This window comes from Uranotaenia lowii, chromosome 2 (assembly GCF_029784155.1).
Source record: "Uranotaenia lowii strain MFRU-FL chromosome 2, ASM2978415v1, whole genome shotgun sequence".
Taxonomy (NCBI): domain Eukaryota; kingdom Metazoa; phylum Arthropoda; class Insecta; order Diptera; family Culicidae; genus Uranotaenia; species Uranotaenia lowii.
The window spans coordinates 428,255,847-428,280,349 of NC_073692.1; the positions used below are offsets into that span (position 1 = coordinate 428,255,847).

The following is a 24,503-nucleotide window of genomic DNA, read 5'->3' on the forward strand; positions in this document are numbered from 1 at the left end:
ACTGTTGATTGTTGTAGTGTGCATACATAAATGTCACCCGCCCGACCGACAGGAATAGATATGATAGCGGCACACATTTGAGTGGGGAGCCTTCGACGACCTTGTGCAATGCACTGCACCACACCACATTGATAGCCGAAGTTAATAAACATCCTGATGCTGCACAAGCATCAGAGATCTTACACGTGCATCGTCTTTCTACGGGATTCGGAAGGCGCGTGGCTCGGTTCGGCTGTCCTCTGGAAAGAGAAGAGAAACAACGGTCCAGTAGTTTGAAGGTTTTTTTTGGCAAGGATAAAACATCTTGAAGACACAAGTTTACAAAAAATGATTTTAAACGTTTTTTCAATTTACGAACTTTAAAAACTAAATCATTATAGTTTGTTACTTAATTTATCGGCCTTATCGGTGAAAAGTGATGTCCTTTTTAGTAAGAACATCTTAAGATTATGAAATTTTATAGACGGATAGAAAGTTAGAAGACATGAGTGATGGTGAAAATGAGCTGGTAGAAGTTTTTAGAAGCATTATCATTACATACCAATTTTTTGTTCGGCGCGGGCCAACTACTATGAAGTGATAGATAGAGTTGCATCTACCACCACACATTAGTATTCCAAGCGCTTCCGCAAGTTTCCGCTTCTAGGGCGAACCACGCTTGGCCTACTTATGTGTGCAACTTAAGCTATATCTACCACTTTATAGTAGTTAGCCCGTGCTGAACAAATATTTGGTAAGTGATTATAATGCTTCTAATAAATTCTACCCGTTCATTTTCACCATCATTCATTTCTCCCAACTTTCTATCCATCTCTTCATAATATTTCTCATTTTTGAATCTTGAGTAGTGAGTACAACCAGAGCATAAATTTTTCAAACATCATAGTTGACTTGATTGCTGATTTTCCTTCACCATCACATTACAGGTCTCATTTGACTACTAGTCAAGCTTCAAAAGACTGGAAAACCTTGACCGTCGTCATGGATTTCTGTTCGCGTGATGGATGTTATTTTCAAACGACGGTCGTCAAAGCAAGTTAATGGCATCGGTTCAAAGCGATTGTGAAAAAAAGCGAATCGGAAAATTTCTCTCTCGGCTCTATTCGGTACTTCTTCTTTGATGCAGTTGATTCGCGAGGGACAAAAAATTCAGTATGTGGTCAAGCTTCTATTCAAAATGCTCATCGTTCTTTTCAACACCTTAGTAACTTTCTTTCTATGGTCTATCCTTCTAGCATTTCAAATCCAAATATAATACTCACCGATAAAGCCGCTCCAAATTTCCAAAAACAAATTCACGGTGAATTCTTCCCTTGAAAATATAAATGTATTGAAATTCGTAGCACACTACATGCTACAGAGGAACACGACGGAGGCGGCACACCGAGGAGAAATGACCTAAGTCGTAACAAAGGTGACATCTTTTTTTCCCTTGCTGAACACTTACGACCAATGTGCCTTTGGTTGCAACAGATACACCAGTGACGACGACTAGTGGCCCTGGGACTCTGCTTAAGAGAGTGCGTTCGATAACAGCACACGCTTCGAATTTTACAGGACATCCTGGTACGCCTCAATTCTAGTGCTAACTTCGTTGCCAGCAATCCTCCCCGGAGGATCATACGACGGATCTCGGACGAGGTTGGACAGCCACTTGTGCGGCAGCCCGTTTGCAACCTCTAGCCTGGAAAATTTAAAACATTTGTTAAAATAGATAAAATCTAATGAAATAAGGAATTTTACTTTGATTGCCTTTTCTCGTGGACTTGCTGGAGAAATCGGAGTAGCTGAAACCGGACCAGTTGGAAGGGGTGCTGGAGCTGAAATGAGCATCAAGGTGATGAGATATTTGAAAACTGTTTGTGGTCTTGAGTCAAACAATGTAAATATTCAGTAGCCTAGTTGAAAAAACTGATTTTTTTTTTGCATTCTTGTATTGTTCATTAAAATTAAGGTTTAATTGAAATTGAAAATCAAAATTCAGTGAATTATTTGCATCTTAAGGTTTGATAATTTTACTGATGAGGTTGAGTAAGGGACTCCAGAAATAAGTAATGCAAATGAAAAAAAATCGTTAGTTTTTCTCACTGGGGATCTATTTCGCAGTGATCGAAAGCAATCAATCAATGGTTGATTAATGGTTTTAAAACAGAATTTCCAAAGATTATTAAATACAGTTGTTGCATGTAAAGCAGGCCATAGACATTTGTACAAATGCGATGAAATTCGATTCTGTCGCTATTTTGTACAAACCACCCTCTGTGGTGGTTTTTTGTTGTTGCTGTTGCCGTTTTCGCCAGCCATCGTTTGTGTTCGCGCGAAATTTATTTGTATTTGAACGGACCCTAAGTGAAATGTCTTCATGATTTTTATTCCTCATACTGTTTTTATCTATTTCGAATTGGCATTCCAAGCAACATTTAATAAATTTCACTCTTTCGGGCGTGATTGACCAAACTTCTATCGTTAATTCTTTGTAGTAAGTATTTTTTATAGACATATATTTTTTTAAATTTTTATAGACAGAAGAACGTTGAAAGGAGTTGAGCGTTCAATCACAGGTAAGAATGGAGTTCAATGGAATGATAAGATTTTGGATATGATATGGTATGGTAAGATTATTTCCACATTATGGAGGCTGTTTATCCCTAAGAAAAACATTATCACATCTGTTGTGAGATCTTCAATTCTCTCTTAAGACGTTAATTAGAGCTTAGATGATAAAAATCATATCTGACTCCCTCAGAGCCAAAGGGGTAAAGTGACAAAATGGTCGATTTTGAGTTAATGATGCCAAACGATTCTTCATATTTTAAACTATATTTAGTAATTTTTTCAGATTTTTAGAATTTTATTTACATACTGTTACGTTCGAGAGCAAAATATAAATTTCCGAAAAATATATGGAAAATGGCCAAACACAACAGCTTTTAAGCGTATTTTCTCGAAATAAACTTTTATGCACTTATACCCCTTTGGCTCCAAGGGCCTCATATTTATTTTATTTAACTGTTATTTTAGGATAGAGGCATTTTACAAACAAGATGGGGGAATACAAAAACACTCTCGTATTCCACTTTCTAATCATTATGAAACCTTTATTAAAGCTTAGATTTGTTTTACTATTTGAGTTCATTTGAATAAGAAACAAAAAATTACCCATGTTTTTGTTTTGAGCTTCTTTACGTATAATTTCAAAATCAGAATATTACATCAAAAAGTATCAAAACATTGAATGAGTTTTCAATTTTTTTTAAGTTGGTAAATTCATCAAAAAAAATTCCGCTAGGCACATTTAGGAACACTTTCCCCTATCACTTTGCCCGAATAAAAGTAATATACCCAATACCAAAATTTTGTTCTCATTTTTTCTATACAGATAGTATTAACCTAGCAGTTATGCCAAATTATTGGTTGGTAAAAAAGCGAATTGACATCTTGTTTAGCCGCAATTTCAAAAGAAGTTCAAGAGCTCAGCCAGCGATGAAAAATTTTGATTCTACTTGATACTTTAAACTGGCATCCTTGTGCTCCCAAAACTATTCAATTTTGAAGCGGTGGCTAATCAAGATATCATAAGCGTTTCAGTGAAACCTACAGTTGGTTTAGCTTTGGTATCCGTGTATGAAAATTGAGACCCAAGTTTTGGCATTGAATCACCTTTATTCGGGCATAATGATATCAAATTCAGCTAGCAAGGCATGATGTCAAAATAAGGTATCGTTTTGCTATAAAAGTCCGATCGGGATGTCATGTCATCGTGTTTGCATTTATGATTCTGAAAAACTTATTGATCTATCATCATCGGTTCTGAATAAATCCTTAATTTTCAATTCATACAGGTTTTATACGAACACGAATTTTAATTGATAATTTTTCAGATGCCTTGAATTTTGTCATATTTTTCACTTATGTCATTTTTTGTCAATTTTGTCGATTTAGTAAATTTTGTTATTTTTATCATATTTGTCATTTTTGTCATCATTCCAATTATGTTTTTTTTTGCCGTTTTTTTCCAGGGTTTTGTCATTATCGTAATTTTTGTCGAATTTTTCGTTTTTGTCACTTTTCCATAATTTTGAAATTTTTGTAATATTTTCATTATTTTGTCATTTTTTGTCAGTTTTGACATCGTTGTCTATCTCGTCATTTTTGTCAATTTTAACATTTTTGTCTACTTTGTTATTTGTGTTTTTTTCGTCATATTTCTAATTTTTGCCAATTTTGAAATTTTTGTCATTTTTGTCAATTTTGAAATTTTTGATATATTTGTCATTTTTGTCATTTTTATCATATTTGTTTTTTTTTATTATACTTGTTTCTGACACTGTTGTCTATCTCGTCATATTTCTCAACTTAGACCTTTTTGTCAATTTTGTCATTTTTGTTTTTTTCGTCGTATTTGTAATCTTTGTCATTTTCGTCATTCTTGTCATTTTTTTTCATTTTTGTCATTTATGTAATTTTTGTACATAATTGTTTTTTTTGTCATATTTGTTATTTTTGCAATTTTTTACATTTTGTTATTTTTGTCATGTCCGTCATTTTTGTCATTTTCGTCATTTTCGTGATTTTTACCATTTTTTTTTTCATTTTTCTCATTTTGGTATTTTTTTTTTATTATTTTCGTCATTTTTATTTCATTTGTCGTATTTGTAATTTTTTTTATCATTTTTGTCGTATTTGTCATTTTAATCTTTTTCGCCATTTTTGTCATTTTTCTTCATTTCTGTCATTTTGGTAATGTATCTCACTTTTGAAATATTAGTCATTGTCGTCAATTTTGTAATATGTCGCTTTTTTGTGAATTATGTCATTTTTGTCATTTCAGTCAATTGTTATTTTTGAAATTTTTCACATTTTTTTCATGTTTTCCATTATTCTAAATTTTGTCATCTTTGTTAAATTTGCATTTCTGTCACTTTTTTTCATTTTTGTTATTTTTTTTTTCATGTCATTTTTGTTTTTCATGTCATTTTTGTCCTTTCTGTTATTTTTGTCATTTTTGTCATATTTTTCATTCTTGTAATTTTTATAAGTTTTGTTATATATGACATGGATACCATTTTCGTCATTTTTATCATATTTGTTATATTTGACATTTTTGCCCATTTTGTCTAATTTGTAGTTTTTGTAATTTTTGTCAATTTCATTTCTGTCATTTTTGTTATTCTTGACGTTTATGACATATTTGTCTATTTTTGTCATTTTTGTTAATTCTGACATTGTTGTACTTTTCGTATTTTTTGTCATATTTGTCTTTTTTGCCATTTTGACATTTTATTCATTTTTAAAATTTTTATGATTCTTGTAATTTTTTTCATTTTTGTCATATTTGTAATTTTTGTGTTTTTTTTTAATATTTTGATAATTTATGACATTTTTGTCATTATGTCACTTTTGTCATTTTAATAATTTTTTTTTATTTGGTCATATGTATTTGTAATTTATGTAATGTATGACTTTTTCGTATTTTTCTTGATTTTGTCATTTTTGTCATTTTTATAATTGTTGTGATTTTTGTTATATTTGTCAGATTGATAATTTTTGTCGTATTTTACATTTTTGCCACTTTTTGTAATTTAGTTAATTTTATAATATTTGTCAATTTTGTAATTTTTATAAAATTTGTCATTTTTGTCATTTTTATCTTTTTTGACATTTTTGTGATTTTTGTTATCCTTGTAATTATAGTCACTTTTGCCATTTTTGTCATATTCACGATTATTGTCATTTTTGTTATTTTTATAATTTGTTATATTTGTTGTTATGTTTGTCGTATTTGTCATTTTAGTAATTTTCTCATTTTGTCATTATATTCATTCTTGTCATAATTGTCGTTTTTATTGTTTGTGTCATTTTTGTGATATTTGTCATTTTTGTAATATTTGTCATTTTTATTATTTGTGTCGTATTTGTCATTTTTATCAATTTAGTCAATGGTCAATTTTGTCATTTAAAAAAAATATTTGTTATTTTTGACATTTTTGTCTATTTCGTTATTGTTGTCATTTTTATCATTGTTGTCATATTTGTCTATTATGTAATTATTGTCAATTTTGACATTTTTTAATGTTTGTCATTTTGCCATTTTCCTCATTGTTGTCAGTTTTGTCTTTTTTCTCCATTTTTTCATTTTTGTGATATTTGTCATTTTTATGTACTCAAAATCCAGTGCAATGTTCAATTTAAGTCTTAGAAAATCTAAGAAAATTGCAAATGAACAAGAAGTTCGAAAAACAGCTACTTTGAAATATTCTGTGTTTCGTATTTTGACAATCTAAAAATGCGAAAATGTGCCAAATCAAGTCAATCCTCTTTTTATAATTTATCTAGTGTGACTTAAACGAGGAATGTCAAATTGACACTCAAAGTCTGATTGGGAAGTTTTTTTTCAGGCCTTCAGGGTGCGTCCATAAAAAAAGTAATCATGCAAAATTAAAGATTTTAAGAATTCATCGAGGGTGCCCGAAGAAATTGTTTTATTTGGATGCATCCGAATAAAGTTACATGTCGCCAAACTTCCAATAGTGTCATATTGACACTCAAGAGCGGTTTAGTGTTAAGAGTCTCTTAGTCCAATTCGACCAATGGTTGACAGTTTTACTGAATTTGCAAAGCAACTGATCATCATGAAAAACATCCTTTCATCTAGCGGATCATTTTTCGATGCCACAATTTTTCCTTTAGGGAGAATCGAAATAAAAACATTTTTTAGAACTTTTAAATACTGATACCGGTTCAAAATTCAGCTTTTAACTATTCTCCACCGGTTCCACCATGTTACAAAGCCAATTTGTGTCGCTTTTTCGATTTATTGACAAAAAAAGATTTTTCATTTTCATCTGAGGTGTACCGCGATTTTAACTGTTGAAGCCATATATTGGTAACCAGCTGCTTAACGTGGCAGTAGGATGGATAGTTTTGGAAGTCTTGAATTGACATGGACAAACATTCTCTCAAATGATTCTTTTCGTGGGCCTGTTCCCTAGACAGTTATATGAAAACATACTTGACTTGGAAAACGTTAGAACGTCATACTAAAAAAAACATGCAATGTAAATGCTTATAATGTTTTATAAACATTTTTCATCATTGCCATGCAATTTTCCATCATTCGTTACGCAAAACCAATCACGGCGTTCCGGAAAGGATTTTTCAGCGATGTGCGGTACTATTGAACATTGAGACGTTTAACCGATTCCTTCAAACCTCATGAATGACTTGTCGTGGCTCACCTAATTTTAGCGGCCTCACAGAGTAGGTACATGCCTTCAATCTCACACGTCACCAGGAATCGAAACAGCGACAACGTAGATGGCTTCCGACGATGACGAGCGCCTTGCCGTCAGATGATGGGATGTGATGCGAGCTGAGCTGTTACATCCGATAGGACCAGCGCGCGAGTCGGAGGAAACCTGACTCGTTCGGTATTTGAAGTTGCCAAACAAACAAACGAACAGAACGCGCCGTTGCGTTATATTACAAATGTCCCTCAGGTGAATCCGTAGGATTGATGTGTTGTGAGTGTGATCAGTCGCTCGAATCGAATCCAGTCATGTAACCGACGACTGCGCCGTGTAAGGGAACCCAAACGGAATGGAATGGAATAGGATCTCAAAGTCCGAGATTCGGTTTGGTTTACTCAACCTCTAGCAGAGGCATCATATGCTAGAGTAGGTTCGTCAACAGTGAAAACCTGATGCCTGTGGGCCAAGAGACCCTAGCAATATTTGCAAGCTTTTCGCAGTATTCCGTCGTGATGGATTGACAAAGGAAGTGGTGGCTGGCAGAAAGGGGTCGGTCGGTGGGATCCACACGAGGACGAGGAGGACGAGGGAAAACCACCTCTTCTTCGATACACAGCTAGATGTGTGTAATTTGATATGATTTTATTATTTCTTCATAATCTTCGCCTCCTCGTGTTAAGTCGCCTATAAGTTCAACGAAAAACGCATTCAGAAAACTAAGCCAGGCCCCAGTCAGCCAGCTTCTCGCTCCTCGCCCCTCCTGGCGGTTTGGTTTTGGTTCCCAACCTCCTTTCTGGCCCTCGGCCTAGCTTCCCGGCAAACTAAACTCAACTCATCACCCGTCGTTGTCCTCCGAGGTTTTATTCGGTTTGTGTAATTGAAATATACAGCTCAGCATTGATGTGATTTCTCAAATGCACGCACCGGTGCTGCGGACGGGCTGGCTGCGGGATCTGGCCGGCCAGATCGGGTAACTTTTTGTTCTAGATTTGTCACCTGTAACAGCTAGGTTTCATTTAAACACACCTCGTTGGGCGCAGCACTCGGCAGTCGCGGGCTGGACGGGATTACGAACGGCCACCTTCCGGAGGTCTTTGCTTCTGTTTCGGATTTTCGGTGGGACACAGTGAGACAGTGATTGGGTGGTGGAAACTCCTTCAGGGATCTGTGATATACCTACGGAAAAGGATAGTGAATAGCAACGAAACAAAAAAAAAAAAAAAAAAACAGTGCGAACCGGTTTTTTTAACTTAAAGGATGTTTTTATCACAAAAATATTTATTACTTTTTGCTTCCAGCGAGAACGTTACACTTTGATTGATTTTTTTTTCTTCGAAGAGGTGGTGTAATTCTAGTGGCTTATCGGTTTTTTGTTGGAAAAAGGAATTCAGCCTGACACATATAAAATGTGCGAGACAGGGCTTTAGAATAACAAAGAACTTAATCATTATGAACTTTTTTAAAATCCTCAAACATGTCCAGAGAACGATAAACCGTAGTCAGAAATCAAGATCAAATTGTTCAAAATGGATGGAAAATTTTATAAATACACCGAGACGTTCTCTTTCCTATCTCAGAAACTTCAAAGTTATTGCTAGAAAACCTATTCGATAGATTGAAGGTACTTTCACTGAAAAATATAATTTTTAGTGTTTTCCAAATAAATATTGATTGAAGATTTTCAGGCGAACTTTTAAAATTGTTGATAAAAAAGGTAATGTGGTATAAGAATTTAAAATGTACACATTTTAGGAATGATTGCAATCCTTTTGTCGAAAAAAAGATGTTTGGTGAAAATTTTCTGGACGTTTCCAAACCCCAGAACTGGGAACGTCAATTTGAAACTACTTACATAAATACTTGTGAAAACATTACTGTGAAAACCACATAAATGCCAAAGTGATCCATAAATGCCAAAGGGGATCCAGCCATTAATGCTTCGATGGTTAGGTACAGGAAAGGTCTGTTGCATCAGCGATGCACAAGAACGACGGTGAGCGTAGATGATAGACAGCATTAATATGGGCTACAGTGCATTGATATATCATGCTATATTCGCATGACGTTCCTCTTGTTGGGCCTGGCCCACACATTCACTCTTCTTTCAGAAGAAAAAAAATAGGAAAAAAAAATGTCATCAGCTGTTGTCTTTCTCAACTTTATCCTACTATGAGTGAATTGTTTTTCTGGCTCAAAGTAAAATCTCATCCATAGACTATTTAATTAAAACACTGCATCATGATCCTTCATTCGATCAATCTGCACTGCACTGCAGATCTCTCTCGTGTTCTCATTAACGTGAGCAGGTTGATTTTCCTTGAACTTATGGAACTCTCTTATTAAGCCAATGAAAACACATGATTTCCATTTCCAACTATGGCTCTTTCTGGAATTCAACAGCTTTCCGCCACTGGTCCCAGACTCAGATATGTTTTGCGCTGCGTACGGCCATTCCGCCTTTCAGAATTCTGGATTCGCTCGTTGAACATACATTTCGATTTTAAAATAAATCCATTTCGCATCGAATTTATTTTCAGTATGCAGACTCGCAGGTAGTGAATTGAAATTTTCCATGGAGCAACAAATCTGCTTCGCACTTTACGGTGCCCAGTTAGCTCGCATTTTTGCTTGGATAAAACTTACGAGCCTATATAGTATGTAGTCTCTTTAGATAAAACCAACAAGTTTAGCTCGTATTAATGAGCAATTTGACTCGCTACTAGTCGCAGAACATTATCTCAAATTGAAACGCCGTACCGTTTGCTCGCAAGTGCAGTACTTTCAGCTCCCATTACGGTACAGCACAATCAGCGCGTATCTAGAAGTAGCTTCCAGTTCGCAATTTGGTGCAGCACATTCAGTTCGCAAAAGGTTGCATATAAACACAGACTCACAGCACGCAATAATTCACATATTTATTAGGTTTTTTTTTGCAAGCGCAGCACATTTAGCTTTGAATGAAGCGCAGCAAAGTTTGTTCGTAGGCGCAGCACATTCAGCTCGCATTTCAGCACAGCCCCTCACATCACATCTATCTTAGCGCAGGTTTTCAGCTCGCAATCCAGCACAGCACAGATGGCTCGCAGTTCAGTGCACCACACTCGGTTCGCAATTCGGCGCAGCTTTCCAGCGCAGCACAGATGGCTCGCAGTTCAGCGCAGCGCAGCACACTCGGCTTGCAGTTCAGCGCGCAATTCAGCGCAGCACAGATGGCTCGCAGTTCAGCGCAGCACACTTGGCTCGCAATTCGGCGCAGCTTTTCAGTTCGCAATTCAGCGCAGCACACTCGGCTCGCAGTTTAGCGCAGCACGCTTGGCTCGCAGTTCAGCGGAGGACACTCGGCTCGCAGTTTAGCGCAGCACGCTTGGCTTGCAGTTAAGCGCAGCACACTTGGCTCGCAATTCGGCGCAGCTTTCCAGCTCGCAACTCAGCGCAGCATAGATGGCTCGCAGTTCAGCGCAGCACACTTGGCTCGCAATTCGGCGCAGCTTTTCAGCTTGCAATTCAGCGCAGCACACTCGGCTCGCAGTTTAGCGTAGCACGCTTGGCTCGCAGTTCAGCGGAGGACACTCGACTCGCAGTTTAGCGCAGCACGCTTGGCTCGCAGTTAAGCGCAGCACACTTGGCTCGCAATTCGGCGCAGCTTTCCAGCTCGCAACTCAGCGCAGCACACTTGGCTCGCAATTCGGCGCAGCACATTCAGCTGACAATTCGGCCCACCATACTTAGCTCGCACGCAATTCGGCGTGGCAATGCCAACCCCCGATTCAAAGTAGCATAGTTAAATCGCAATTCAATGCTCGCGAAATTCTCTCTTCGTTATTTTCTAATATTTCTATCATTAGAATTTTAATTTAAGGAAATTTTAGAAAATTATTAGAGTTCAATTAATGATTTCAATTTTTTCAAAACTCTGCTTGGCCAAAAATTGGATCCTGGAAGGATCGCCAAATGTGAAAACCACATAAATGCCAAAGTGATCCATAAATGCCAAAGGGGATCCAGCCATTAATGCTTCGATGGTTAGGTACAGGAAAGGTCTGTTGCATCAGCGATGCACAAGAACGACGGTGAGCGTAGATGATAGACAGCATTAATATGGGCTACAGTGCATTGATATATCATGCTATATTCGCATGACGTTCCTCTTGTTGGGCCTGGCCCACACAATTACTAAATTTCTGCATAATTAAGTTTAACTTTCGAGATTGAAGTTCTGTGTGGCATTACTAAAATGTTGAACTGTGAGTGAAATTTGTGATCAAAATTAAACATTCTGCGGGACGAGTGACGTGACTCCTCAAATTTCAACTCATTATCCTGTCTCCAGTTAGTGCTCAATACAAGAACAGTCAGTTAATGTGGGCTACGACTGATTTTTGGAGCTAACCTGAACTCACGTTTTTAGCCTGGAGCTATTAAATAAGTGTGGACTATGAGATAAAATTTGACGAGCCGCCCAGATCAGTCGACTCACAGAATAATCCCCAGTATCTTTTTGAAAACATGTTGCGCGTAGAATTCAAACTTGTATGCTTTACGGTAAGCTTGCCAGATTGTTCGGTTTTACCCGGATTTGGCCGTATATTTGACACAAATTTTGAAAAAGGTCGGATTTGCCCGATTTTCGTCAAAAGAAGCTCGGATTTTGCCCGGATTTATTCACTTTATTTGAAAAATCAGCCGAAAAAACTCAAATAAAGTTCTTAAACATTTTTATTTTTTGCGTCCAAAATCCAATATTTTTGAGCAAGTTTTATAAAAATATTCAAAAACGGTTTTCTGGAATTAAAAAAATATGATCTAAAATCAGCTGATGTGTTTCGATAAAAAAAAAGGTTTCTAGTGTTGTTCTTCTTGATTTTAGTTGAATAATTTCTTAGTTTAGACCAAATTTGCCGGGGTTTTTTTTTTGTTGAACATTTTGAAGTCAAATGCCTGGATTTTGCCAAATTTTTGGATAAAATTGCCCGAATTTTCTCGACCCGGAGATGTGCGGGAAACATTCAGGAACCTTACTTTATGGCTCTTAATTTTCTGAAAAAGATGATGAACATAGGCTGTATCATTCGTCCAATGGCTGTTTGGTTAAAAGATGCAAAGTTGAATTAATCACCAGACGGAATAGATGTTTTACAGTATTGACAGTAGACCGATAAAACGTTGTTTTTTTCAAGTCACGCGTTCAAATTTTCATGAAAATCAGTTCTTGACAGTTCACGTGGCAAAACTAGGTATTAGAATCACTCCTAGTATTGAATAAATCTTAAGTCAACCACTCCGAAAGACAGATTGGAACCAACCTTGAATTGGGAGTATCGGCAGCTTTGTGACGTCTTCGATCCTTCATCCTTATTCAAAACCTGGGCAGCAATCTCTTTGATTCTTCTTTTAGCTCAGTCCGAATAACGTCGATTTGGTCAAATATCCACTCGGAAATGAGTCTGTTCGTTTTTTTTATGGCACATTCGGCCTATTCGCCCAATTGGATTCATGACGTTCATCACAACAACTTTAAGCTGACCGGCCGAATTCAATATCAGCCACTTCTGCCCCTGCCCTGTCTTAAACTACTCAGTATCTGCTTCGATACTCACTTAGGGGACACGCACGAGTTTATCAAGAAACGAGCTTTATGCACACTTGGCTGAGGTAGTGGTACCCACTAAAGCAAATAATATTAGGTTGGGGAATAGGTACGTTTTTCCGAAGACTTTTGTAATATTTCATATGAAAATATTTCTTGAATTTTTATTTCATACCGAAGGACAAATGGTCGGAATTCGATCAGACCGAACTAAACGCCATCGACATTTTTCAACAAACTTCAGTTGAATGTACAAATCATCTCAACAAGAAAAAAAAATTTATAAATGGTAAGGTAAGGACCAGAATCAGTAGTTTTTAATACAATAAACTAATTACCGTCAATCGTATTCGTTTTTTCAGGTCTTACTCGTTACTTAGTTAATCACTTATAAAAAGTTTATTCATATGAGGTACCTACTTCTTTTTTCTGAACCGCTTCGTTAAATAAAGATTCAGCAATTCAAGAAACCTCTTAAGCAGAGATGAGCAACATTTGCTTAAAAATAGTTTTTGAACACAAAGTTAAAAAAAAATACTCAATTTGAGTATTTTTGGTTTAATTTTGTTAGTGAAGTGAAAAAATCCGAGCAAAATTTTGGCCTTTTTTCAAAGAAATTATCTCAAATATCTGTGCAAGTCCGGCTAAAACCGGGGAACCTGACAAGCTTATTCTAAACCGTAAATAACTGATATGCGTTTATCTAGTTGAAATATGCACTTCACTTATTTATATTCATAATAATTCATCGGATGGTGACCCTTTTTCTAGCTATTAAACAATTATTGTGTTCTTTCACTGGCAGAGGTGCAAAATAATGTCTAAATTATCTGATTTGATTCAACTTACTACCTTCTTCAGTGAGCGTTTTCGATTGATAGAAGGTAGTAAGTTGCTATCGAAATACCGGTATATGAACTTTTCATTTACCGTGGTTGAATTAAAAGGAATCTTCCGATTGCTTTGATTCAGTTGAATCATTCAACCAAGTAGGCTCACAACACAACAGAGTCAAAATTATAATTATGGTATTTTTTCATCAGATTACATTTCTTATAATTTTTTATAAACAAATAAAATAGTCAGAAGCCTAATGATAAACACAAGCATTTTTAGTTATAGAGGAAAAATGATTACTTTTTAAATTCTGTCAAAGATACAGTTGTATCAATGCATATTACTTTTTTGGAACTTTAATTATTCAATCAAATTGGGCAGTAAATGTTCTATTCGTTGGCTCTCAAAAACGTCATGAATCATCGTCAAAAACGCATTAAAAATATTTCTATGTTCTTGACAAAAACAAAATTTGTTATTCTGTTACTCATTTTGCTCCTTGAGATTGTCACGCTTAATCTCTAATTAGCACGCATTTTCTGATTTACCTATTCAGACTAAAATCAGAAAATATTTAATTAATCTTATGAAAACTCTGACCGAACTTTACATATATTTAAATGGACCCAATCGATCACGGCCCACACGCACAGCCACTGCTGATCACACTCAAGAATAATTTGAATCGCCTCCTTGAGCTCTCAGTGCACACTGGTACAGAACATCAATCTAGCGGAACTAAATTAATAGCGCTCAGGGATGAAAATATGGACTTTTGGTGTATTTAATGTTTCAGTTTTATATGGCGCATATTTTCGTTTTAAATATAAAGTCGAAGGGTCCATCGATAGCGAAGGCACCTTGCTACGAAAGCTCTCGGCGGAAATTCATAATCCCCGAGAGTTCTAAGAGATTATGTCAGGAGATCAGAATCTCGGCAAATGCATAAGAATCGCAGTGGCTAATTTATTCTAGCTGAAACAATTCAACACCTCGCGGGAGAATGTAGGAACGTCTGAAAATTTTCCGGGAGAATGTAGGTATGTTGAAAATTTTCCGGTTTTCTGCCTTACTGTTACCACAAATATGAGCAAATTAGCGATAATAATATCAACTTACATTACCAATATCATCATTGTTGAAAATCCTATCCAAGGAGTATCTAAATTGAATTCATAATCTTTGATATGTACTAATCCAAATTTTATTCAGAATTAAATTCAGAATGTAAACTTTTACCACGATTTTTGACGAAATTTGTCCAAAAGTCTGTGAAACAACCGCAGAATATGGGTAAACTTAATAGCGGCATGTTATCCAAACAAGTTGAAATGGTGAAAAAAATTATGAAAAAAATGCTTATGAAGCAACTTTTATAAGTAAATTTTTATATCGATTCAACGTGTAACGCTGAAAAGACACCCTTATTTTCTCTCATTTTAATTTTTTGCTGTGCTATAGCATTTCGAACGAAAATTTAAAAAAATAGAACCTCACCGTTTTTAACTTTAACACTAGAAAGACCGCACCAGTCAAAATGACTGGTTGGACACTTTGTTTGATGAATATCTTTTGAATACTTCGCTTTAAAAATTCGCAAAAAATATAACTTTTCATGAATTTTGATTCTCTACAAAACTGTGTATTTTTTATTTCACTATCTCTTTTAATAAGCGAGATAAATTTCGCCATGGACACTCGGACCGTGACCAGTCAAAATGACTGGTAAAATTCACAACCCCATAACTCAAACTAGATAAAATTTTTTCGCTTGCTTTTGGTTTCATTTGCAATCTACATTCAAGACAATGAGCCCTATCTGATTTATGGTGGGTAGAAGTGTGTCATTCGTTATGAAATTATTGATTTTTGATGCAAAGTTATGAAAATTTGTTGAAAAAGTTCTCGGATTGACCGCTATGTGGCGCTTCAAGCACTCGACTCCCAATTTTTTTGGTCTGTTTTGTTGCCCAACTTTCATCGAACTTTCTGTCCAAATTTGGCGAAATTTCATCAAGATTTGTAAAAGTTATGTTAGATTGAATACATGTACATTCGAGTAATCGAGTAGTTTAAGGTGATAAAAATGTTTTATACTAAACCAGAATGAGTAAAATAATTATGAATTGTGTGCTCATTTATTCAAATTTGAAGACAACAGCTATTAAACTGAATAATTTAAATGATATTTCAACATGAGTGCACGGAATATTTTTTATATGTTGGTTATCCACCATGGGTGCACGGATTCACCGCAGTTTCTGCCCAAGTATGTATTGACATGCATTCTTAGATTATTAGGTTCGACAAATTTCCAATGCAAGTTCGCTTATAGGTATTCCGGCACTCGTGTATATACCTGGCCAGTTGGCAACTGATTGAACATTTTTATTATAAGAGGAAACACATCTTACCTGTCGGCAACTTATGGGATTTGAACCCAAGAGTTTTCTTGCCGATACGGGGAATCGAACCCAGTACGCCTGGCATACCTAGACCAGACTCGCGCAAGCTTATCTGATAGACCACATCGGCGCTAAGATATTTCAACATGAGTGCACGGGATGGCTGTTAATTCGCCATTGTAAATTATATAGAAATAAATAGTTTTCAAATTGCTTCAGAACACAAAATATTTTTGAGTTAGATATGATAGGTATTTAAAATGCAATATTGGTCAATCGAAAAATTTTTCAACATGTACATTTGACAATGTTGATTCATTATTTTCATTTTCACTGTTTTCCGTTACACGACATAACTTGATGCATATAATTCTCAGAATTCATTCGGTCCATGGTAACCGTTTTTCCCATTTCTTGGATGTTGATCAGATCTTATCAGATAAATATACGATTGCAAAAACCTTTTTTTAGCAATAAATAAATATATTTATTACTTCAAGATATTTTTGAAATATTTCTTTTCCAGAAATGAAAAAAACGGAACTTAAAATAAAAATCGTTATTTAAATGATTATATCTCAACGTGAAAGACATGGTTTCGACTTTGGTTTAGTTAAGATTTGTAAAATGCTTTTTTTTAATTTGCAAAAAGTTCAATATTTGATTAAAACGCGGTGAATCCGTGCACCCATAGTGAAAACCCATGTCTATAACACAGTTTTCATTTGAATCTATAAAAGTCTTGATTCTTTACCTTTAGCATACAAAAAAATTGATTTTGGATAAATGGCGGTGAATCCGTGCACCCATGGTAAATTGCTCTACTTATAGATAAAATATGCTTCAAAACATACAATATCAGGTATTATTTATAGGAAACGTGTTGAAAAATTTCAGAGTGATGGATGCTAGAAAATATCTACTAAAACAAAATTGAAGTGAAACCGTGCACCCATGGTCAATATTCAAAGCCATCTAACATGATTTTATAATTAAACTGATAATGTGTTTTAATTTTTTGAAAATTAATTGAAATATTCATGTTATGACATACCCGCATTCGTCAACTATGCCAAAGTGAGGTGATTCCGTGCACCCATGGTGAAAAAATATTTCCATTTTATAACAAAAATGATATCGAATAAATAACAAAATAATGTCAAAAGAAAAAAGTTAAAAATATTGTGATATAAAGAATTTCCCCTTTACCAGTCATTTTGACTGGTCACGGTCCGAATAGGTATATTCAATTTGCCGGTCCTTCTAGTGTTAAACAAAATACGATTTTTCTTATGGTTTGTAAATCGTTAAAAAGCTTTAAAAATCCCACAAATAAAATTATTCAAAAATTACCACTGACTATGATTAAAATGACTTATCATTTTCGGCTGATATTGTTAAATTTTCATTGAAAAATAATACTAAAATTTAAATTTTTTTTTTTTTTTTTTTTGTTTCGATTATAGTCGTTTTACCATCATTATGGCATTCGCGACTTTATCAACGTTGCAGTTGGCGGATCGTTATTGAAAAACTATCCGGTACAACTGCGTTCGATGTTTACTCTTGGGCTTGAACTCGCGGACATCGGCTCAGGAGGCAACAGACTTGCCAACTGAGCTATATCACAAGCCCACTAAAATTTAAAGATTTCAAATAAATTACACATAAATTTGTTTGGTTTTTCGATTTTAAATTTGTTTGCGTGCCCTATTTATACAAAAATTACGATTTGTTCCTACATTTATCTATTCCAATGAGTATTATCAATGAAGCGTGTAAGTTATATTTTCAGTGCGGTCCGTCGAAAATATTCAAAGCTCGAAGTGGCCCGATGGTGTTTAAAAGGTTGCTCATCCCTGCTCTAAAGTAAACGAAGAATCTCTGACTTCACCTCATAAGTAGATGTCGATCCGTCATCGAAATTTCAATTTCTAATGCTATTTTAATTAAACATGTGTAAATCGTAATTTCAAATTATGTGCTTAATTAGTTGATGTTCGGAATTCTCGCTAAAACATTCCGTTGCTTGAATTGAATAAAAAAGAAGATGATAGTTAAACGGGAGTTGATATATTAAAGATCGCAAAGAACTTTAAACGGACAAATCTCATATTTCTACCAACTATTTCTCGTTAGCAACTGGACTGAAGTGTACAATTTGATAATTTTTAAGTTGAGCGAAGTTTTGAGTTTAATTCTTTACAACCTGAACAATTTTTCAGTAATCCTGGAGCATTGGGGCACGACACTTAAAAAAAAGCACTGGGCAGCTGAGTCAAAAAATCCCGATTTCTTGGAAGAATCCCAGACTTCTTCCTGATGGATTTTGAATCCCGACTTTTTCCCGCTGTGACAACTTTTTCGAGCATTCTTCAGTGTACTATGACTCCCAGCCCCACATAAAGTGAACTGATTTCAGCAAATCGGAAGGCCGAAAACGTTGATTTTAGCCTCAAAAATTTTCAATTTTAAGGCCTTTAAATTAAGGTTGCCAGAATTTTTTCCGCACGTATCCAGGCCGGTTAAATCCGAGCTATTTTAACTAAAAACATGAATAAATCTGAGCTGTTGATTTCGAAATTTCAACATTTTCAACTCAAAACGGGCAAACAAGGACAAAAACAGAGACATTATAGAATAAAAATCAAGAAGAAAAACAGTTGCAACACTATACATTATACTTCCAAGCAAAATGGTCCCATACGAAAAAACGTGCAAACGAGAAAACGCAATTGAAAGTCCAGCTATATTTCCAATTTTTCTCTCAAACTAAAAATTCACCGACAGTTCATCGTAGTGAACAGTTCAAGTTAATCATTGGTATTGATCAATTTGTACTCTAAAAAATCCATTTTCGGCCTTTTGCACCGTAAATACTGGTGAAAGAAAATTAAAAGGATAAATTTAAATCAAAATTTAAGACCTCCAGTTCACCAAATATAGCTCCTGTAGCTAATATCATAAAGATGATGATGTACTCGTTACAGAACATCTAGAATAGTCATGAACAAAATCGAGGCAGCACTAGCTTAGAAATAACATTTTTAACGCATTGTTAAAGAACATGATATCAAAGATCAATCAGCATCGATGTCCAGAATGTGGTCATCAAGTGAGGATTTTTCAGCTATCGATTGCTAAAAAAGACAGATGCCTGGGATTTGGCTGTATAATTGAAGTTGGTTACTAAAACCTTATGTTTTATTCATGTCTCTGATATATTTGGGATAAATAAACCTCCCTTTTATCCAGTAAGCATCAAGACAATTCAGCAACGCTGTATGGTATTTTCAACAAAACAAGATTTCTTCACTCTTGATTGATAAAATAGATTCAAGGTTGATTTTAAAGGTAGAGCTATCAAATAACCGAAATCCAGAACTTCACATTGCCCTGGACATGGACTTCGTCATGCTCACACGCCTCCGATTTCAAACTAAAAATTAAGTTGTTTTTGGCTCAAAACAGCAATTTAGTTGCAACATTGAATTCGACTGGGAAATCTAAAAATTAAGTTCTGATAGGCATACTCAAAAAGTTCGACAGTCGAACTCCAATTTAAAGAATCGAACTTTGTTCTGCTGAACATCGGGAAAAATTAATTTTGAGTACCAAAAAAAGGGGGTGCATTGCAAAACATCTATCTTTGAACTGAGTTTTGCAAAGATATAAGGTTGAAATGCAACACTGAATCAACTATACATTTCATTTTTGTCTGGAACATCACCTTCTGCCTGGCTCAACTGAATTGGGGCAACCGTTTTCTTGCATTAACCATTCAATATTATTGAAACTATCGTTTTTAGTATACCTTAACATCTTTAACATGTTTTGGACGCTCCTTCTTGATATAGTTAAAGTCTATTATCGTGGGACGATCTATGAAAAGCTTATTGTTTTAATGTACAAAACCGTCGCTATATCCATTGGATTGATTGTCATAGAATTACACCAACCGTACCTTCGCCATCCTCTTTCGCGCGCGTCGCTTGTTTCTGTGTGTGAAAAAGTTCATTTTCGACTCACATTCTCACTCTCAAATTTCGAGTTATTAGGTTGTTTGTTTTGTGTTTATTAAAACTTACGGCTAGGTATTATTATTCGATGATAAAGGTAGTAATAATAATATAAAAAAAACTAAAATATCAAGGGCAATAGTAAACTCCTTATTAAGTCTGAAATGTAACTTCTCTCGAAAAAAAAAATAGTTCGAAATTTAGTCGTTTTACATAGAATTTTGATTGCTTACGTTTCTTCATGTTTTTGTTTCTCTCTCTCTCTCTTTCTAGAATGTCGTTTTTGGAAGAACAAAGAAAGTGTGTGTGTGTGTGTAATTTTGTTTCTATGCAGGTATATAAATGTGTGTGTTCGAATTGAAAATCAGGCTCTCGAATCGTTCATTTGCGGACAAATCAAATCCGTTGTCCAGTACTGGCTTCCAAAGGTGGTTAGATTGTAGGTTAAAAAATTCTAGCACCATTCGAAATCAGTACTGCGTGCAAGGGTTAATTCATCGTATGGCCACCACTTGGACAGATCATCGGGTTATGAACCACCGCAATCAGTGGGAGTAAGTGTTAGTGTAAACTGTGTTGAACCGAAAAATCTGTTTGTGGGTTTTTGGGAAAAATGGTATGTCAAATAAAGTATTGGACATAACACGGTTGGAAAGCCTTGCAATGTTTTTGGTTTGAGGTTTGGTCAGAATCACCACTGGTCTAAGATGACTGCCTTGCGGAACACTAGAGTATTCAAAGAAAATTCGTGATTTAGCTCCAACAGATCAACGTCATTCCACTGGATTATCTTATGAAAATGTTTTTAAAGAACCTTTCCGTATAATTTGGATCTGTCTTTCGGGTAATGAGTCCAAGTTTTCAACGGTGAATCATTGCAAAGAAAATAAAAAATTGAAAGTGGAGGGAACAAATTTAAGATTCTGGTATGGTTTCAAAGTATTTGATCTTCTTGCAACGTTGATTTGGTCCTAGAAGTTCGGGAGACAGCATTCGGGTGCCCATCGACAGCCGATCGGTGTAGAAGGAACAAACAAAAAATATCATTTACAACAAACAACAAGGAATTAGTAAATGCGCTCGTTTTAAACAAGTGACAATATATATCGAAAAAGGTAATAATCCCTAAACAAGAGAAGCATTCCTAACACAGACATCAGCATTAGTAAATATAGTACGAGTTGTAAAATAATATGGTATTAATGTGTTAACAATAGTCCGATCTCGTTTCGTGTCGAGAAAATCGGAACGCACACGCCTTTAAACAAGATTCCTAGTCTTGGATTCTCTCTGATCGCGGCGAATTGTATTTTTTTTCGAGGCACCGCCAGTATTTCTAAGTTTTGATTACAGTTAACAAATTGCTGCTTTAGTGGTTGGACATTTGCTGCCCTATGCACGCTTAAGCCCCCTCATCCCCAAAGTTTCTCTCTTCATCTAGGTTTGCTTATATAACTTCCCACCCCAAAAAAGTACTTTCTGATACCTTTTTGATGTTCATAGCTTCGACGATCGTGCCGGACTAATCCCGGGCTTCCTCTCACAAGTTCATGTTTTTCTCTTGGATCATTTTCCAAGTATCGTTGCCTAGAGCCTTGGCGAAATGGTCATCGACTTCTTCCTCCGAATCGGGTCGAACGTGCAGCACGGTTCCCGGTTCGACTTTGATTTTGACCTCCGGTCGAATAAGTTGCGGTTGCGGAATCAGCGGCGGTTGTTGAGGAGCCGGAGTGTGCTGGCCCAGTACTCCGGGTTCTAGTTTCACCTTGATTAGGGGTGGAATTTCTAGCGGTGGGATTGCGTGGTTTGGCCTAGGAGGTACAGGGTTCAGAGCGCCAATAGGATGACCGCTGAAGCTGAAGTTTAACGCAGGTCCCAGCAGATTGCTAGCGCTACTAGAGGCACTGCTGACGCCACTAGTATTGCTCAAACTGCCAGCGCAGCTCAGTCCAGATCCACTGCTGTTGGTACTACTGCTACTGGAACTACTACTAATACTGCTACTGCTGCTCGTACTACTATTTCTGGTATCACTGCCACTGCTTTTCTGTTGGTTGTTATTATTGTTGTTGTTCGTTCCATAGATGGAAGCATACGTATTTCCTAGAGACCTTCTGAAGTGTTCCTCGATAAAAACATCACAATTGACCGGAGACAGATTGTCGCCCACAGAACTTTTTATTACTATTTCACCTGTAATACAGAGTTTTTTTTACGTAATGCTGTCTCAATCAATGATTAAAATCCATCATTCTTACCGTTACTGTGCATGCTACTGATGCGTTTTTTGATAGGCGGTGGGGGGGCTTTCGTGATGACACTAGGTCGCATATTGAGACCTCCTGCAGCATCCTGTGAATCAGGCGAACCTGCTGCCAGAGGAACCGTGCTCGTTGCTACGTTTGGTGGCATTGCGGCAACTGCCAAAGGGGCTGCTCCGATTGATGGTGGTTGCCGGTCCGAGGAAGACGAGTTCTTTCGACGAACTGTCATATCAAGCGGCGTTTCGGGATCGATGTCCATTGGCGAAGGCGATGACTGGGCCAAAGGTGCCGGTCCCGATGATGCCACAAGGGCCTCATAGGGGATCCGATCGACCTTGACCGGAGCCTCCGGTTCTAGGGTTAAATTTTTTAAATGTAATTAGGTTTGACTCTTGATACACAAGATGAAGAAGATAAGGATAAAATTGAATTTTATCGCAAACTAACGATTATTCAAAATTTCAGTCCGGAAATTCTTCAACCCTTTGTTTCATAAAGTTACAAATTTGCAATATTTTTTTTTCTTGATGCACTCCTTATTTCCAACTGTTTAATGATTTAAAGAAAAAAGTTGAAATGAAAGGTCTACAAGTCATTCGCTTATTTTCTGGTTCAGAAATCAATTTTCTCTACAGCCACTTCGTCTTATCTACCAGAATCGGAACAATTTAAATTTTAAAAACATTCTTAGCAAAAGCCCTTCAATTGACTGCTTTTCCGGAAATTCTTTGATTACCGGAGCTAAAACAATCTCCTAATAATCTTCAAATAGAGCAAAGCCTTGGAAATATGTTTTGAACCTGCAAACTCATCATTACAAATTACGACCGAAACTCACCTGGAAGTCTGTTGGCCCCAGAGCCCGGGTCTCCGATCATATTCAAACGGGTTTGCACTAACTTCTTCAGGTTGGCAGCTTTTGTGGTTCCGTTTCCCAAGAAAAAGGTTCCTCCTCCTACTCCACCCAACGGAAATCTACTTGATCGCTGTTATTCCTCCGAGTAAAATTCTTTAGCACGATAGTTGTTTTTGTTATTCTGGATTTCGTCTGAAGCGTTTAACACCAGTAGGCCTAAGCTTCAAAACAGCGCCTAATCGATGCGTGTTAGGATCACGTCAATTGGAATCGTCCTCCTTGAGCAGGTAATCGTAAAAATACGCTTTTCGGAAGGAAAATAATGACTATTTTCCAGTCAACAACATGCGAGCGAGCCAAAAGGTAAATCAAAATGTCAAAAACCAATCTGCTTCTTCTTACTTCGGTTCGGGTATCCAGTCCGAGTTGTACTTCTCTTTTGTTGGATGGTGCCTGACGGTATTGTTGTTGTTGCTTGAAGCGTTCGATCGTTGCGCTGCGATCTTCAGCAAGGGTGATCTTTTCGCTCCCTCGATTGCACCTTTTCTTGTCTAGCTTTCTTTTGTCTGTTTGGAAGGGAAATTTCTTTTCTTTACCTTTCACTAAACAAAATTAGTTCGAATGATGCCACTAACCTTACGATTTTAAGTATCTATCCAGTAAAACGATGCGTAACACTTTACCGGACCTCGGTTGCCGATAAATTCGAATTAATTGATGGTAATTTTGCCAGTTTTTCGCAATAACTTTTCCGAGCTCGAGTTTGAGACAACGAACCTCTTTGGTTTTTGAAAGGGACTGCTGGTGCGGGCGGTGATTGTTTTGTTTTCTCTTTCTGTCGTGCGCGGATCCCTGGTATGATAGAGCGAGACCACCAGACCACTCAACACGCGAGTTGGAAACGCAAACTTTGAAGGATCGCAAAGTTTGTTTTCGTTCGAGGTTTGCATTGAACGCACACATTCACTAAGGTGGTCCAAATTTTTTACAACTATAATTTAGACTCATTAGTCAGTTTTTGATAGAGAATTGAGAGTAAGAAAAAAAATAATGTATGCTTTCCTTCTATATCACGCTCTGTGAGACAATTAAAATTTTCATCACTTATCCTGTTGAATCATACTCATTCCAATGAAATAAAATAAGTAGGTACTCACATGACAAAATGTAAAATAATGTAAATTTATTCTAAAGTAATATAGAACAAGGAAGTCGTTTGTTAAAAAAAGTCAATACAATTTAAACAGGTCAACATTGGATCGATTGCCATTTCTAACATCTTAAA

General features: G+C 36.2%; 1 protein-coding gene across 5 annotated transcripts; it reads right to left on the bottom strand.

Annotated features, from left to right (window-relative positions):
- Positions 1–1,109: 1,109 nt before the first annotated feature.
- LOC129749867 (uncharacterized protein DDB_G0271670-like) lies at positions 1,110–24,001 on the bottom strand. Of its 5 annotated transcripts, XR_008738197.1 has the most exons (6): positions 23,854–24,001; positions 23,201–23,784; positions 22,357–22,716; positions 21,585–22,291; positions 1,744–1,820; positions 1,110–1,684 (listed from the first exon to the last, which is right to left on the bottom strand). XR_008738197.1 is itself a non-coding variant. In XM_055744967.1 (5 exons), exons 3-5 carry the CDS (start codon positions 23,238–23,240, stop codon positions 21,639–21,641), a joined length of 1,053 nt encoding a protein of 350 aa, XP_055600942.1. In that variant the 5' UTR covers positions 23,241–23,544; positions 23,621–23,784; positions 23,854–24,001; the 3' UTR covers positions 8,511–21,638. The 5 variants fall into 5 exon arrangements, 2 of the variants coding, with proteins under 2 accessions (XP_055600942.1, XP_055600941.1); XR_008738199.1 differs by lacking the exons at positions 1,110–1,684; positions 1,744–1,820 and adding an exon at positions 7,639–8,415; XR_008738198.1 differs by lacking the exons at positions 1,110–1,684; positions 1,744–1,820 and adding an exon at positions 7,639–8,426.
- Between the last annotated feature and the right edge of the window lie 502 nt (positions 24,002–24,503).